The following is a 19,005-nucleotide window of genomic DNA, read 5'->3' as shown; positions in this document are numbered from 1 at the left end:
CAGGCCAAACACAGAAATACAAAACATAGAAATACAAAACATAGAATGCCCACCCCAACTCACGCCCTGACCAAACTAAAACAGAGACATAAACAAGGAACTAAGGTCAGGACGTGACAGAGGGCTTAACAATGCTCTCTCTCTACCTTTACCATCCACAACCGTAATATACGTCTCTGTACTAGGGCTGTTACGGTGACCCTATTACCACCACACCGGTCAGCACGAGTTATGATGGCACTCAAATTCCATGTGACCGTATAATTAGGCTTCTCCAAGCTCTGATGCTGCTCATGGTAATTAGTAGCATACCAAACGTGCTAACTGCCTCGTACTCAGCACTCTATTGTCCCTCCAATCACTCTGTCATCAATGCAAATATTAAAAAATCGAATCAAACACTTCATGAGAGCTCATGAGTTCATGTTGCTCAACATTTCTATAGGCTATGCAATTGCGTGAGAAAGAGTTTTGATGGCCTCTATTAAAAAGAGGAGGATCCCATCAGCTTTCTATAGGCTAGGCCTACTATATTTATTTATCAACTTTCTTAATAATGAGTACATTGCTTCGCTTTACAACAGGAGTATACCCTATCTGGCTGTGATGAAAATTAACCATGGGAAAAGCGTCCTCCATTCGCTATTTAAGTGCATACAGGAAATGTATTTTTTCCCCCATTCTCCTGTTACGAGACAGGTGCATAATAATGGTCCATTCTAAATCAAATCTAATTTCACACATATACTAAAAAATATATGTAAAGACGAGATTAAATTAAGAATAGTCTGGTGGGTGCAATATTAGCCTATCACTTGTGAATGATGCCCAGCGTGTGGAGTAAGGCATTTTTTTGCCACTTTTCAAATCATAGTTGCACACCTCATGTAGGCTAGTCCATACGACTAAACATTCTTATAAGATTTGTATCATAACTAAAGTGGCCAAATAACTTCTTATATTCAGCCTGGAGGAACAACGGTCACTTTGGCTGCAAAGTGCATGGATTTTGAAAGGGGCATGACGGCCACACAAGAGGGATGTCGCCAGGAAATTTGAGGCCTGGTGAGAATATTATCAAATGCTTGTCAAATGGTTAGCAGTTAGCAACTGCTTGCAGCTTTTTTCAAATCATCATTATAGTCCCATCATGCAGCCTGAGAATGTATTACAACTCAAAACAGACAGTGCCTTCAGAAAGTATTCAGACCCCTTGAGTTTGTTCACAAATAAAAAAATATATATAACTTTTTGACATAAGGAATCAGACCCTTTGCTATGAGACTCAAAATTGAGCTCAGGTGCATCCTGTTTTAATTGATCATCCCCTGAGATATTTCTACAACTTGATTGGAGTCCACTTGTGGTAAATTCAATTGATTGGACATGATTTGGAAAGGCACACGCCTGTCTATTTAAGATCCAATAGCTGACAGTGTATGTCAGAGCAAAGATCAAGCCATGAGGTTGAAGGAATTGTCCGTAAAACTCAGAGTCAGGATTGTGTCAAGGTACAGGTCTGGGGAAGGGTACCAAAATATTTCTGCAACATTGAAGGTTCCCAACCTGGGTGGGAGGTATTCTAGTGGTTAGAGCGTTGGGCCAGTAACTGAAATATCAAATCCCCGAGCTGACAGTTAATCCACTGTTCCCCGGGCGCTGAAAACATGGATGCCAATTAAGGCAGCCCACCGCACCTCTCTGATTCAGAGGGAAGACACATTTCAGTTGAAGGCATTCAGTTGTACAACTGACTAGGTATCCCCCTTTCCCCAAGAAAGTAGTTGCCTCCATTATTCTTAAATGGAAGAAGTTTGTAACCTCCAAGACTCTTCCTAGACCTGGCCGCCTGGTCAAACTGAGCAATCGGAGGAGAAGGGTCTTGGTCAGGGAGGTGACAAAGAACCCGATTGTCACTCTGACAGAGCTCTAGAGTTCCTCTGTGGAGATGGGAGAACCTTCCAGAAGGACAACCATCTCTGCAGCACTCCACCAATCAGGCCTTTATGGTAGAGTGACCAGCCACTCCTCAGTAAAAGGCACATGAAAACCAGCATATAATTTGCTAAAAGCCACCTAAAGACTCTCAGACCATGAGAAACAAGTTTCTCGGGTCTGATGAAACCAAGATTTAACACTTTGGCCTGAATGCCAAACGCCACGTCTGGAGGAAACCTGGCACCAACCCTACAGGGAAGCATGGTGGTGTCAGCATCATGCTGCTGGGATGTTTTTCAGCGGCAGGTACTGAGAGACTAGTTAGGATTGAGGCAAAGATGAATGGAGCAAAGTACAGAGATATAATTGATGAAAACTTGCTCCAGAGCGCTCAGGACCTCAGACTGGGACGAAGGTTCACCTTCCAACAGAGCAACAACCCTAAGCGCACAGCTAAGACAACACAGGAGGGGTTTTGGGACAAGTCTCAGAGCCCAGACTTGAACCCGATCTAACGTCTCCTGAGAGTCCTGAAAATAGCTGTGCAGCAACGCTCCCCATCCAACATGGCAGAGCTTAAGAGGATCTGCAGAGACGAATGGGAGAAACTCCCCAACTCAAATTAAAAAATAAATAATTTGTCACATGCCCTTAATTCAACCTTACAGTGAAATGCTTACTTATACAAGCCCTTAACCCAATATGTAGTTTTAAGAAAATAGCAAAAAATAAAGAAATAAAAGTAACAAATAATTAAAGAGCAGCAGTAATATAACATTAGCGAGGTTATATGCAGGGGGTACCGGTACAGAGTCATTGTGCGGGCACCGGTTAGTCAAGGTAATTGAGGTAATATGTACATGTTGGATATTCTTCCAATTCATTAATCGCTTTCCCAATTTCTAACAGCCGGCAAACACTTGACAGATTACATGCAGCAGTAATTCTCACGGCAGTCACTTTAGGGACCGTGTTTGAAGGAGTCTATAGGCATGGGCCATGTTAGTAGTAGCAGGGGTTACTTTAGTAGCATTGTTGGGATATCAGTTCATGAGCACTCGTGCCACATGAATTGGTAAACGGTAACTGGGAGACCGATGGAAGTACAGTGGAGGCGTTAATTCAAATGTCACAAATTAGTGATCTTGCCATAAGAGGCGAATCTATGTTGTCAGGAAATGACCCATGTGTTGCAGTGTGTATATCCTCAGGTGAAAGCAGAGATAACCAAGGGCACGGGCTGAATTCTGGAGATTGAGTGTACATCAAGGTACACCAGAAGGGGCGTGTTGGGACAACGTTGGTCTGGTCCACACACAGTACTCCTTACAGCACCTGCAGCGGTTAAGATTGTCATGTCTCTCCCTGGTGGGTGCATAGTGAAGTGAGGTCCAGCTGCATAATGGGTGAGCTTGAAGACACCATGACAGAGGAAGCAAAGCCAAATAGAGAGAGAGAGACTAGATGCCACTGTAAACATACAGATGGGTTGGGTCTAGGAGCTACTTGAACATCATAGTTGGGTTGCATTGGGTGCTTCATTGGTTAATGCATCATATAAAAGAGGATAGATGTTGCGGCAATTGTACTCTGAACATTTTGAAGACATTGATGTGAAAGCATATATAGTGCTGAGTTACCTCAAGAGGATGTAATGTTGATTAGGGATATGTATTTGCCTACCAGGTGACGTGCCTATCAAGTGGCAATGAAGGAGATGGGGAACAAAGTGAAAATGACGGCTTGGAAACACCTCTCGGAACCTGGGGCCGGAAAGGGGAAGACTGGGCGAAAGCATGAGGAGGCAGAAGTGTTAAACAAATCACAGTATATTTTATATTTGAGATTCTTCAAAGTAACCACCCTTCACCTTGATAACAGCTTTGCACACTCTTGGCATTCTCTCAACCAGCATCGACCTGGAATGCTTTTACAATGGTCTTGAAAGAGTTACCACACATGCTGAGCACTTGTTGGCTGCTTTTCCTTCACTCTGAGGACCAACTCTTCCCAAACCATCTCAATTGAGTTGAGGTTGGGTGATTGTGGAGGCCAGGTCATCTGATGCAGCACTCCATCACTCTCCGTCTTGGTCAAAAATCCCTTACAGAGTCTGGAGGTGTGTTGTGTCATTGTCCTGTTCAAAACTCTCCACCCGGCACAGCCAGAAGAGGACTGGCCACCCCTCATAGCCTGGCTCCTCTCTAGGTTTCTTCCTAAGCTTTGTCCTTTCTAGGGAGTTTTTCCTAGCCACCATGCTTCTACACCTGCATTGCTTTTTGTTTGGGGTTTTAGGCCGGGTTTCTGTAGAACACTTTGAGATATCAGCTGATGTAAGAAGGGCTTTATAAATCATTTGGATTTGATTGGATTTTGAAAAACCAATAATAGTCCTTCTGAGCACAAACCAGATGGGATGGCGTATCACTGCAGAATGCTGTGGTAGCTATGCTTGTTAAGTGTGCCATGAATTCTAAATAAATCACTGTATCACCAGCAAAGCACGCCCACACCATCACACCTTCTCATCCAGGCTTCACGATGGGAACCACACATGCAGAGATCCGTTCACCTAATCTGCGTCTCACAAATTTGGACTCAGACTAAAGGACAGATTTCGACCAGTCTAATGTCCTTTGCTTGTGTTTCTTGACCCAAGCAAGTCTCTTCTTCTTTATGTTGTCCTTTAGTAGTGGTTTCTTTGCAGCAATTCAACAATGAAGGCCTGATTCACATAGTCTCTTCTGAACAGTTGATGTTGAGATGTGTTTGTTACTTGAACTCTGTGAACAATTTATATGGGCTGCATTTTCTGGGGGTGTTAACTTCAATGAACGTATCCTCAGCAGCAGAGGTAACTCTGAGTCTTCCTTTCATGTGGCGGTCCTCATGAGAGCCAGTTTTATCATGGAGCTTGATATTTCTTGTGACTCCACTTGAAAAAACGTTCAAAATTCTTGACATTTTCCAGATTGACTGACCTTCATGTTTTAACGTAATGATGAACTGCAATTTTTTTTGCCTATTTGAGCTGTTCTTGCCTTAATATGGACTTGGTCTTTTACCAAATAGGACTGTCTTCTGTATACCACCCCTACCTTGTCACAACACGACTGATTGTGAAGGAAAGAAATTCCACATTCACTTTTAGCCTGTTAATTGAAATGCATTCTTCATGAAGCTGGTTGAAAGAGTGCCAAGAATGTGCAAAGCTGTCATCAAGGAAAAGGGTGGCTACTTTGAAGAAATTAAAATATTAAATACATTTTGAACACTTTTTTGTTTACTACATGATTCCATATGTGTTATTTCATACTTTGAAGTCTTCACTGTTATTCTACAATGTAGACAATAGTAAAAAATAAGAAAAACCATTGAATGAGTAGGTGTCCAAACTTTTGACTAGTACTGAACATGTTCAGTGGCTTGAGATGCTAAAGTTGTTTATGTTAATTAATATTCAATTACTGTGAGAGGCAGGAGGCAGGCAGTTATTTGCTTGGCAATCACCGGCTGACAAAATGTCATGACCGCCACAGCCCTGCTCTGTACACACACACACACACACACACACACACACACACACACATACATAGGGATGGGCATACATTTGATACAAAATACAACTACAAAATACCCTAAAGATCAATGTATCAAAAGTTTAAGATACTTTTGCAAAGTATTGTATTGAGTTAAAATACATGTATTTAAAAAAATATTTGTAAGTAGCCGACCGAACAGCAACAACATTCTCAGTAACGGTTACAAAAACGATTTACTTGCTGACTGTGATATGTTGTTGTTTAACTACCTTAGTTGTCCAACATGTAAATGTATACTGCAAATCACACTGGCTATTGTCATTGGCCTTGCTCATTAGAATAAAACCCAGCATGCTTTGCAATTGTTCATTTTTACATATACATGTATATTTAGTTCAATTAGCAGACATTTTATAGTAATGTAGTGTGAAAGGGGACCACAAAATTGGCAATCATTATAAAGAAATCGTATAGAAAAGTATTTTGTATTTTGTAATTTTGTATATAATTAAAAGCAGGCCGGTGCAGTTCATGGAATTAGACACAATTAAAGATGGGAAAAAACAACAACTTTTAAATGAGAATAGGCATTGGTCTAGTAATACATTGTTATTGACTATTGCATTGTTGGGTCTTGAGTTTGCAAGAAAGGTATTTCACTGTACCTATGCCTTTGTCAAATTGAAAACACACACACACACACACACACACATCAAACCCCCTCTTCACACAACACAAGTAGTACATGTGGAGTCAGTAGTCCATGTGGAGTCAGTAGTCTATGTAGATTGAGTCAGTAGTCTATGTGAATTGAGTCAGTAGTCTATGTGAATTGAGTCAGTAGTCCATGCGGATTGAGTCAGTAGTCTATATAGATTGAGTCAGTGGTCTATGTGGATTTAGTCAGTAGTCTATGGACAGCAGGTAGCTGCAAGGCAGAAGGCTGTACAGCAGGCAACAGCTCTAGGAAATATTGGCCGCCTAGACAGCTGGTACAGCCTGGCTGTGCTGTGCTGGGGCCTGGACCTGTCATGTAACTCCATTTGTAATGATTTCACATCTAAGGCTCATTTATTTATTTGATGCCATGGGGGAGGGGAGTGATTGACAGCTAACGTTGATAATAATTCTGTACAGCTCCCATCAATATCGGTATGTGTGTTGGTGCGTGCGCTTGCATGCGCGTGTAGTCTTGTGTGTTTGTGTGTGTGTGCTTGAAGTGTATGAGTGTAAAACGCTGTTGACATAGAGTGACAGTGTCCAAACTATTCTGAGACACACAATGGAAGAGTGTAATGTCATACTGTATGTTGTGGTGGTCTCTCTCTCTCTCTCTGTCTCCACCCCCCCACCCCCCACCCCGACACCCACCTCAGACCTCGATTACTTCCAGACAAATAGCCGTGGCCAGCCTCCGCCAACCTCCCCCAGTAGAGACAGAGGTCAGGGGGGATCAAGCGGCCGACAGGCCTGGGACAAATATGACTCAAACCAGAGCCGACACCCTGCCTTCCAACGCTCCACAACACATCGCTCTGATGAAAACGTACAGCTCCAAGGTAGATGGAGGGAGGGAGGGAAGGAGGGGAGACATGGAGGAGAGAAGGGAGGCCGGTGCTCATAAAAACAGCCACTCGCTTTTCTGCCCGGGAGCTCTCATGATTTGTAGCTGGCTGCTTGACTTTCCACTCCCTACTGCTGGAGTTATTTTCAGAACTAAGCTATTGAGTATTCATACAATTCATTTTCATCTCTTGATGTCTGAGACACAGTGCCATTTCAATCAGATCTCCTGCCATCCAAGTCAGCCTCCTCACACCTAAAGTACTCCACCAGGACCTAATTCTCCTTGACCACTCCTCCCTGTTCGCCAGGTCAACTAGTCAGTGTGAGGCAGATGAAGAGTTTGGTGTGTTCCGTCACACATACGCTTGAACGCACATACACACGCACACAAACATACCCACTAACACACATACACACACACACACGTACAAGACTACACAAACCTGCGCATAACACAGGCTACACGTACACTTACACACACTACACATGAAACACACACACAAGACTACACACACCTGCACACACATACATACAAGACTACACACACCTGCACACAGACATACGCACACACATATGTACAATACTACACACACACACACACACACACACACACTCACACACACACCACAGTGAGTAATGCAGAATCCATATTAGACAGACAAGAGGTGGATGTCTCAGGCAGACCCATTAATTGACCAATCTCTCCAAGCAGCAAATTGGTAATTGCACAGTGGGTGTCAGCACAGCATCGTTGTTCCTCCTCCTCCTTCGTCTTCTCCTCTCTGTGACTTTCTAGGTACGCCGTGTTAGAATGGGTTGTTGGGCTGTAGCACTCAGAGATAAATCCATGTCTTAACGTCTTTAGAAGAGACGAGAGAGACATTTCCGGAGGAAAGGAGAGAGAATGAAAAGATTGTCTGAGGAAGAAAACGTATTCTAGGGCCCGCCTGACTCCTGTACCCTGTGCCTGACTCACCTTCCAACCTGGAAAATGGTGCGGTGCAATTTCAGGTAAATGGGTTTACCGAAGGAGGCTCTGACTATACAGCACATTAAGTCTCGGGAATAACATAACAAATCACACAGGCCGAATGGAAAAGGCCCTTCAATTGCATTCCCATTCAATAAGAGAAGAGTAATGGCTATTAGAGCTAAATAAGTGCTTTCTCTCCCCTCGGCCTCACACAGTCCTGGCACACTGTATTTCAATGAGCATGGGATCCAGTCGGTCTAAACCAATCTAGTGCAGAGCAGATCGGCTAGAATTCCAGACACCAAACCTGTTCAGGACAGTTGATTTCAATCAATTTCAGAAAATCGGATAAGAGACAAAGAAAGCAGTTTGGGATTTATTTTGTGAACAGATGACTGCTCATTTCAGTTAAGGTGAGAAAGAGACATAATATTTATGTTGTTGCAGATCCACAATGGTCCTAAAGGATCAACATGAAAAGTATAAAGAACTCAACTAATGCATAAAAGTCTTTCCCTGTGACAAGGACATTCACAGTCTGAGAGGACAGAGCAGTGGATGCCATAAAGAACAGCTGCATAGGCAGCGTGGTAGAGAGAGAGAGAGAGAGAGAGAGAGTAGTGGCAGGCCCACTATAAGACATTGCCTCTATCAAGGGGAAACTGGAGGCAGGGGAGCCGAGATGGAGAATTCTCTGAGCCACCATGGAACTCCTTTACTTTACACATCCATTGTAAGAGACACCTTATGTTAATTTCCCTGTCCAATATGCCTTTGAATGTTGAGGAAAACGTACCCAACACTCCCCAGAATCTCTTCCCAAGCAGTAGGCTACACCTTCACACATAACTAAACCCGCCCAATGTCCTTGGAAACACTGCCAAGGACTACAAAGCAACACAACAACCAGGAGATAAAGCACAGAAAAAAAAACTACAAATACCAGCCAACCTACATCTGAGTGAGAAAATGTCCAATCCGTAGTTACTTCCAAGTGCCAAGAATGAAAATAACTATATTACAATAATCTCTTCATATTCTAATAAAATGTATCTTACTATATGAAGACTCAAATGCTTAGTTAGTACATTGCAGATGTCCTGTCAGCAACGTCAAATTGCACTGAGGTGTGAAGTAAGAGGTGAATGCACTTGACTTTGAGTTTACCTAAATTTAACTAGGCAAGTCAGTTAAGAACAAATTCTTATTTTCAATGACGGCCTAGGAACAGTGGGTTAACTACCTGTTCAGGGGCAGAACCTTCCGGTTACTAGTCCAACACTCTAACCACTAGGCTACCCTGCCGCCATTGAATACAATGGCAGCAAAGGACCACAGCCTCCCCAACCCAAACGAAGAGACCTCACACCCCTATGCAGTGGCCACACCCCTATGCAGTGGCCACACCCCTATGCAGAGGCAATCTAAGTACAGTCCCCCCCCAAGATTATTTTTTTTATCCTGCATGTAAAAGGTACAAAGAGAAGCTCCTCAAAGAAAATCTAGATACACAATTTACTGTCAACAATGGGTGCGTAAACAACCTCATCTTCCAGACAAGGATGCAGCATGAGCCCCATCCTCTTCAACATTTACATGAAAGAATTGGTGAGGGCACACGGCCTCACCCTACTGACGTGGAAATCAAATGTCGACGTTTTGCTGATGATCTGGTGCTTCTGTCCCCAACCAGAGGGCCTACAGCAGCACCTAGATCTTCGCACAGGTTCTATTAGACTATTAGAGTAAATCTCAGTATGACAAAAATAATGGTGTTCCAAAAAAGGTCCAGTTGCCAGGACTACCAATACAAATCTATCTAGACACTGTTGCCCGAGAGCACACAAAGAAGAATTACATGCCTAAACATCAACCTCACAGGTAACTTACACAAGACTGTGAACGATCTAAGAGACAAGGCAAGAAGGGTCTTCTATGCCATCAAGAGTAACTTAAAACCTCACTAGGGTACGTGGGACGGCGTCCCACCTGGCCAACATCCAGTGATATTGCAGAGAGCCAAATTTAAAAACAGAAATAGTCATTATAAAAATTCATAAAACATACAAGTGTTATACATGGGTTTAAAGATTAATTTCTTGTTAATCCAACTACGGTGTCAGATTTCCAAAAGGCTTCACGGCAAAAGCATACCATGCGATTATCTGAGAACAGCGCCCAGCAGACAAATCATTACAAACAGTAACCATCCAAGTAGAGGACTTACACAAGTCAGAAATAGTGATACAATTAATCACTTACCTTTGATGATCTTCATATGGTTGCACTCACAAGACTCCCATTTACTCAATAAATGTTTGTTTTGTTCGATTAAGTCCATGTTTATATCCAAAAATCTCAGATTTGTTTGCACGTTTTGTTCAGTAATTCACAGGCTCAAACGCAGTCACAACAGGCAGACAAAAATACAAATAGTATCTGTAAAGTTCGTAGAAAACATGTCAAACAAGATATTTATAATCAATCCTCAGGTTGTTTTTAGTCCTAATAATCAATAATACTTCAACCGGATAATAACGTCGTCAATATCAAGGGTAAACAAGTAAGGCGAGCTCTCGGTCGCGCATATGAAAAAGCTCTTGGACACTGTAGTGTCCACTCATTCAGAGAGGTCTTACTCACTCATTTATCAGAATACAAGCCTGAAACAATTTCTAAAGACTGTTGACAACTAGTGGAAGCAATAGGAAGTGTAATTTGAGTCCTAAGTCAATGGATACTGTAATGGCATTCAAAAGAAAACTACAAACATAAAAAAATCCCACTTCCTGGATGGATTTTTCTCAGGTTTTCACCTGCCAAATCAGTTCTGTTATACACAGACATTCTATCCAAATCTACCAATTATATGCATGTCCTAGCTTCTGGGCCTGAGTAGCAGGCAGTTTACTTTGGGCACACTTTTCATCCTTAAGTGAAAATAGTGCCCCCTACCCAAGTGAAGATAACAATTGACATCCCAATTAGGATCTGTAAAAAAAACTTAACAGTTACGGAACCCATTGCCCTATATGGTGGTAAGGTCTGAGATCAACTCACCAACAAATAATTCACAAAATGGGACAAATACCCAATTGAGACTCTTCATGCAGAATTCTTTAAAAACATACTTTGTATGCAACTTAAAACCCAAAACAATGCACGAGTCAGAATTAGGAGTATACACACTAGTTATCAAAATCCAGAAAATAGCTGTTAAACAATCTACAACCACGTAAAAGGAAAGCTCTAACCTACAGAGAGATGAACCTGGAGAAGAGTCCCCTAAGCCACCTGTTTCTGGGGCTCTGTTCACAAACAGACCCTACAATAGCGCCAGGTCAGCAACACAATTAGACCCAACCAAATCATGTGAAAGGTAAAAGATAACTATTTGATACACTGGAAAGAATTAACCAAAAAATAGAATACCTGACCACTGTGACTGACCCAAAATGACAAAAATCCTTGACAATTTACAGACTCCGTGAACATAGCCTTGCTATTGAAAGAGTTGAAGTAGATTGAAGTAGGAAGTTTACATAAACTGAGTTTAAATGTATTTGGCTAAGGTGTTTCACAATTCCTGACATTTACTCATAGTAAAAATTCCCTGTCTTAGGTCAGTTAGGATTACCACTTTATTTTAAGAATGTGAAATGTCAGAATAATAGTAAAGAGAACAATTTATTTCAGCTGTAATTTCTTTCATCACATTCCCAGTGAGTCAGACGTTTACAAACACTCAATTAGTATTTGGAAGCATTGCCTTTAAATAGTTTAACTTGGGTCAAACGTTTCGGGTAGCCTACCACAAGCTTCCCACAATAAATTGGATGAATTTTGGCCCATTCCTCCTGACAGAGCTGGTGTAATTAAGTCAGGTTTGTAGGCCTTCTTGCTTGCACACGCTTTTTAAGTTCTGCCCACACATTTCCTATAGGATTGAGGTCAGGGCTTTGTGATGGCCACTCCACTTGACTTTGTTGTCCTTAAGCCATTTTGCCACAACGTTAGACATGTGCTTGGGGTCATTGTCCATTTGGAAGACCCATTTGCGACCAAGCAATAACTGATGTCTTGAGATGTTGCTTCAATATATCCACAAAATGTTCCTACCTCATGATGCTATCTATTTTTGGTGAAGTGCACCAGCCCCTCCTGCAGCAAAGCACCCCCACAACATGATGCTGCCACTCCCGTGCTTCACAGTTGGGATGGCATTCAAGCCTCCCCCTTTTTCCTCCAAACATAACGATGGTCATTATGGCCAAACAGTTCTATTTTTGTTTCATTAGACCAGAAGATATTTCTCCAAAAAGTCTGATCTTTGTGCAGTTGCAAACAGTTGTCTGGCTTATTTTATGGTGGTTTTGGAGCAGTGGCTTCTTCCCTGCTGAGCAGCCTTTCAGGTTATGTCGATATAGGACTTGTTTTACTGTGGATATAGATACTTTGTACCTGTTTCCTCCAGCATCTTCACAAGGTCCTTTGCTGTTGTTCTGGGATTGATTTGCACTTTTCGCACCAAAGTATGTTCATCTGTAGTGACAGAGCGTGTCTCCTTCCTGAGTGGTATCACAGCTGCATGGTCCCATGGTGTTTATACTTGCGTACTATTGTTTGTACAGATGAAAGTGGTACCTTCAGGCATTTGGAAATTGCTCCCAAGGATGAACCAGACTTGTGTAGGGCTACATTTTTTTTCTGAGGTCTTGGCTTATTTATTTTGATTTTCCCATGATGTAAAGCAAAGAGGCATTGAATTTGAAGGTAGGCCATCCACAGGTACACCTCCAATTGAATCAAATTCTGTCAATCAGCCTATCAGAAGCTTCTAAAGCCATGACATCATTTTCTGGAATTTTCCAAGCTGTTTAAAGGCACAGTCAACTCAGTGTATGTAAACTTCTGACCCACTGGAATTGTGATACAGTGAATTATCAGTGAAATATTTGGTCTGTAAACAATTGTTGGAAAAATTACTTGTGTCATGCACAAAATATATGTCCTAACCTACTTGCCAAAACAATAGTTTGTTTACAAGAAATGTGTGGTTTGGTTGAAAAACAAGTTTTAATGACTCCAACTTAAGTGTATGTAAACTTCCGACTTCAACTGTAGGTGGAAACTGAGCTGTACTTGCTAACCTCCTTTCAGTGTGACCATATTAAATCTCTTCTTATTATTGATATGCTCTGAACAGCATTCATTTGGGCTGCAATTTCTGAGTTGCAGTTAACTCTAATGAACTTATCCACAGCGGCAGAGGTAACTCTGGGTCTTGCTTTCCTGTGTCGGTCCTCATGAGAACCAGTTTCATCAAAGCAGTTGATGGTTTTTGAGACTGCACTTGAAGAAACCTTCACATTTCTTAAATTCTCCAAATTGACTGACCTTAATTTCTTAAAGTATTGATGGACTGTCATTTCTCTTATCTTATTTGAGTTGTTCTTGCCATAATATGGACTTGGTCTTTTACCAAATAGGACTATCTTCTGTATACCCCCCTACCTTGTCATAACACAAGTGATTGGGTCAAACGCATTAATTAGAAGGAAATACATTCTAGAAATGTACTTTTAACAAGGCACACCTGTTAATTGAAAATCATGAAGCTGGTTGAGAGAATGCCAAGAGTGTGCAAAGCTGTTGATCAAGGAAAAGTGTGCCTACTTTGAAGAATATAAAATATATTTTGATTTGTTTAAAACTTTTTTGCTTGGTACATTATTCTATATTTGTTAGTTGATCATTTTGATGTCTTAACTATGTCTTAACTATTATTCTACAATGTTTTGACTGGTACTGTATGTCTGGGGCCAATCCTTTCACTGTAAATAAGCACTGCTCCCAGTCTCCCACTCGGGGCTGCCGAGCCAGTGAGAGAGCCAGAGAGACCTCTTTCCAAAAGCACCTCTCTATTTGTCCCCTTTTTTAGTTTAAGAGGTAGAATGCCAAGACAAGAATCCCATTTGAGGCTTTCAGTGGCTCCACCAGGCACTCAGAGCCCCACACTCCTACCCCCCCTCTCAGAAGTCCCTATCTAGCCCCAATGTAGTCTGACAGTACTAGGCCTCTCTCTAAACTGGTAAACAAGTCTCCCTCGCTGCCTCGCCTCCATTAGAGGGCAGAATAAATGGAGAGTAGAGGAGAGGCCCTGGGAGTACATTTCACTGAGGCCGAGACCTCTTTCAAGTGATGGAGACATAGTTACAAACAGACAGAACATGCAATCTATCACGCTCTGTCTCTCTCTCCCTTTCTCTTCATCTCTCTGTCCTCCATGTCACTCTCAGACACAGGCACTAACAACCTTACGGCACCTTAGACACATAAAACACACAGATGGAGCCAGCTGATATGAAATACAATAGAATGAACAACCCATTCACACTAACACATAATAGACAACATAGCTATTGTTTATCAAATAGACAGCATCTTGAGGTAAGATGGGAGAGGGAAGAAGAGAGAGAGTGGGAGAGAGAAGAAGAGAGAGAGAGAGAGAGAGAGAGAGAGAGAGAGAGAGAGAGAGAGAGAGAAGAAGAGAGAGTGGGAGAGAGAAGAAGAGAGAGAGTTGGAGAGAGAAGAAGAGAGAGAGTGGGAGAGAGAGAGATAGCTGCATAAGAGACATCATCATCATCATGCATCTTACATGCGGCTGCTGGGCGGTATCTTGCGTCCGTCTCTGAACCATGTGACCTGCGGCTGGGGAAAGCTCCTGATGCGTGGAGCGGGAACCACTGCCCCCTCTCCCTGAGAGACCGACTGGGCACGCTCACCCTCCTCAAAACCGCCCATAACTAAATGAAGAAAGAAGAGAAAGAAAGAAAAATAAATGTTTAGTTAGTCGTTGGGAGAATATTCTCTCTCAAACTTGATCCTTTGTTTCCTTTGTTTTTTTCAACATCTGTTTTGTGGACTGAGTTGGTTTTACACAGCCTGTGATTGGTTGTCACATACTGAGGCAGTGGGACTGTAGATGTAGTGACTCACTGAGGGAACGCCGGGAGAACATGGATTGACTCAGATAAATCTGTCACAACACCACTAACAAATATATTTTTTTAATATTTTTTTTTTCTTTATTTAACTAGGCAAGTCAATTAACCCTTGTGTTGTCTTATGGGTAAAAATGACCCACCACTATGTTTAACAGCAGACAAAACCCCCTAAATGACATTTTTTTTCAATTTGTGACCCCAACATTAGAAAAAGTGAAACATCAACTTTGTTAATATTTCCATGAAAGCTGTACATCACCAGGGTACAAAGATAGTCTTAAGGTCATCTTTAATGCAGCAGTTATAAAATAATTTACACACCACAAAAACCACAAAGACACACACACACACACACACACACAATAATGATAAATTGAGATCATGTGTTCTACTGATTGAACTCAGCCAGCATCTCCTGAAGAGGAAGATCACCATGCTTGGCACAGTTATAAATAACAAGCCATAGCTCACCCCTGCGCTCATCACAACAAGGGGGAGAGAGACCTTCTCATCAAAGTTTGCCTTCACCCCCACCACCACTCTAGTTTCTTACCTCCCAAAGAGGAACAGGAATGTGGTCACTGCACAAAACACCTGAGATCAGTGATCGTGAGGACAGGAAGCCAGCCATCTTCCTGGACTACAACCACAACAAAGGAGGTGTGGACAACCTGGACAAGGAGATTGGAACTTACAGCTGCAGGAGGATGACTGCCCGCTGGACCCTGGTCATCTTCCATAACGCCATTGATGTGTCCTCATACAATGCCTTCATGATATGGAACAAGATCAACTCTACCTGGATGCCTGATAAGCGGAACAAGAGGAGGGTGTTCCTGGAGCAGCTAAGAAAGGCACTATTCAAAAAAGAAAGCGTCTCCCCCGCACAGCAGCCTCTGCAGCACTTGTGAAAGCTGTTCAGGGGGCTGAATCTTGTCCTGATCCACCTGAGGCTGCAGCTGGGGCAGCAAGAGGAGGAGATGCCAATTCTGTCCCCCAAAGAAGGACTGTAAAACAAATACCATGTGCTGCACATGTCAGAAATACATCTGCCAAGTCCATGCACACACACTTCCATACTGTCCTACATGTTATAATTAAAGATGATTGATCTTTGTTCTTTATATTTTTGTTTCGTATCTATTATCTTATTTACTTATTATTATTTATTGTTGTTATTTATACACCTTGTGGCTGGGGGCAATTCTTCAAAAAATGGAAGAGGACTAGTATTTTGTAGTTGAATTCCTCATTGTACAGTATATAAGAATATGTCACTATGTTGCCAAAACAGTTCAAGACTGTTATTGTTTCCCTTCATTAAAATGCATTCAAAACTACTTTCTGCACATTTCTGCTACTTTCTTAGGCCATACAAGTGCTATCTCTTGCTAAAAAAATTATGTTTACACCTATGCAGTACCTTTAGCAATAATACAAATAATAATAATAATAATAATACATCTCTACTTTAGTAAAGAAAACAATTATGACAGGTGTGTTGTAAAAAAAATGAGTGGTGTCCACTGATTAAATGCAGTCTTTCTGCATTGTGAAGAGGGAAAACCCAAATATTCACAAAGTTTGTGATGAATGACTAGTTGTTTCTTCATGCAAAATACATTTGGGGTCTAAAATTCAATTAAACTGCTTTATTTTAGGGGTTTAGTGAAGGCGGGTCATTTTCTACCCTTAGGAGAAGGGGAGCACACCTAATTTTAAGACTACACAATGGTTAAGACAAATTCTTATTTACAATGACGTCCTATCCCGGCCAGACCCTAACCCGGACGATGGTGGACCAATTGCGTGCGGGCCTATGGGACTCACAATCATGGCCAGTTGTGATACAGCCTGGAATCGAACCAGGGTCTGTAGTGATGCTTCTAGCACTGAGATGCAGTGACCTTAGTGACCTTAGACCACTGACTATAAGTGGCTGTTCATGTACCTAGAGAGTCAATATGTGGGTTCACACCCAGGGAACAAGGGCACATGGAAGAAAAAACAGTGCTGTGTTGCTGCATCATTTGAAGCAACACAAACTGAGTCCAGCAACTCCATGAGTCAAGACTACAATATATTTGAACTCAAAAACCATCACTGAATTGTTTTCATGTAAAAAACTCTAAACAAATTAAATAGATACACTGAGTGTACAACACATTATGAACACCTACTCTTTCCATGACATAGACTAACCAGGTGAATCCAGGTGAAAGCCATGATCCCTAATTGATGTCACTTGCTAAATCCACTTCAAATCAAATAGATGAAGGGGAGGAGCCAGGTTAATTAAATAATTATTTTTAAGCCTAGAGACAATTGAGACATGGATTGTGTATGTGTGCCATTCAGACCGTGAATGGGTAAGACAACATATTTAAGTGCCTTTGAACAGGGTATGGTAGTAGGTGTCAGGCTCACCAGTGTGTGTCAAGAACTGCAACTCTGCTGGGTATTTCACGCTCAACAGTTACCCGTGTGTATCAAGAATGGTCCACCAACCAAAGGACATCCAGGCAACTTGACACAACTGTCGGAAGCTTTGTAGTCAACATAGGCCAGCATCCCTGTCGAACACTTTCGACACCTTATTGTGGAAGGACCACCAGAGGGCAGGCTGGGCTCATGGATAGTAGCCCAACAAGGCATGGGAGACAAGGTAACCAGAGGCAATTAAGCACAGCTGACGGTACTAATGACATACTCTCCTTCCCCTATAAGAGAGAGAATGAAACCAGCAGAGAGGGGGGGGAAAACTATCTCTGGAAGATGGCCACCGAGAGAGAGGAGCTATCCAGGAAGAACCACTAAGACGGTGACAATCCCGTGACTTTTTGTTGTAGTTTAAAGATAATCCTATTGTGTTCCTGTTTCATCTGGAGAAGAAGATGTATGTTTTTCCTTGGAAGATTTTCATTGATTATGTTGGAGTGTTTGTGTTGACCCAATGCCCTCAATAGAGAACTGTGTTCAATCAAGAAAACTTACTCCTGACTCGTTTATTCCACCTTCCCGCTTTAGAGTGACGCCCAATTACTTGGTCCGCTCACATTATAAAGTTCATTCCACGTCAAATTGAGGCTGTTCTGAAGGCAAATGGAGGGGTGGGGGGTCTTAATGTAGGCTGCTTCATGGCGCTATGGCAACAATATAACTGATTTACTGTGACTGTCATGTTCATATTACTTACTGTATATTTCACATTATAATGCAGTCTTCTTGTCTTTCTCAGACTTTCTTTATTGTACATAATCATATTTGTTTTGGTGCATTTTAAAGTCAAACATTGTATCGGTAATAAATCAATGTTCTAACATCCTTAGGAGAAGATGCAGTAAAAACTGTACAACTTCACAATGTAGCTTTGCTACCTCCAAGCTGAACATAGCAATGTCGTCAACTAACATTAACTGCCTTCTACACAGGCTACCCAATTATGATATTTCTCCAATTATTGGCAAAAGAGCTCATCTGATTGGTCAAAAGAATAGTTAGTGAAAAAATGTGTCTGCCTGTATAAACGCAGTCATTGTCACCTCAAACTAAATAAAGGATTGGTAAAGAATAGTAGATTATTTTAGTAGATTAGACTCTTTACAGTCCACAAGGTTGTTCAAATGAGACTATATGCTTGAGCAGTGGCTGTCACTGATGCTGTAGGCCTAGTTGAGCTACAAGTCATGAAAGACACAGAGCTGGGGACTCAAAAAGGTACGTTTCTGTCAGTTTCCCTACCAAGTAGAGGTTAAGAACCTAAAAATAGAATCTTTCTAACCCCATGTGAATAATACATCAAACAGTATATAAAGTTACCACACATTTTAGAAATAATACTATTGATACATGCATAAGCCTTTAGACATTGAACTATAGAGATGTAATAGACCCTGAATGTAGTGGTAGATGGTGGCCAGCTCTCTAGCTTTTTCTTTCAAATAGAATTGTCGTGAAGTGACTTAACATTAGAATAATT

The 19,005-nt window shown here is 41.7% G+C and overlaps 1 protein-coding gene across 1 annotated transcript in view; it reads right to left on the bottom strand.

Moving 5' to 3' along the window:
* LOC110503029 (protein sidekick-2) overlaps window positions 1-19,005 on the bottom strand; it is a 396,532-nt gene that overhangs the window by 110,875 nt on the left and 266,652 nt on the right. Inside the window, exon 4 of the mRNA XM_036960765.1 lies at window positions 14,678-14,825. Within this exon, the coding sequence (XP_036816660.1) occupies window positions 14,678-14,825 (148 nt within the window). The remainder of the gene's footprint in view (window positions 1-14,677; window positions 14,826-19,005) is intronic.

This window comes from Oncorhynchus mykiss, chromosome 23 (genome assembly GCF_013265735.2).
Source record: "Oncorhynchus mykiss isolate Arlee chromosome 23, USDA_OmykA_1.1, whole genome shotgun sequence".
In the NCBI taxonomy this organism is placed as follows: domain Eukaryota; kingdom Metazoa; phylum Chordata; class Actinopteri; order Salmoniformes; family Salmonidae; genus Oncorhynchus; species Oncorhynchus mykiss.
This window is presented reverse-complemented; position numbering and strand designations above follow the sequence as displayed.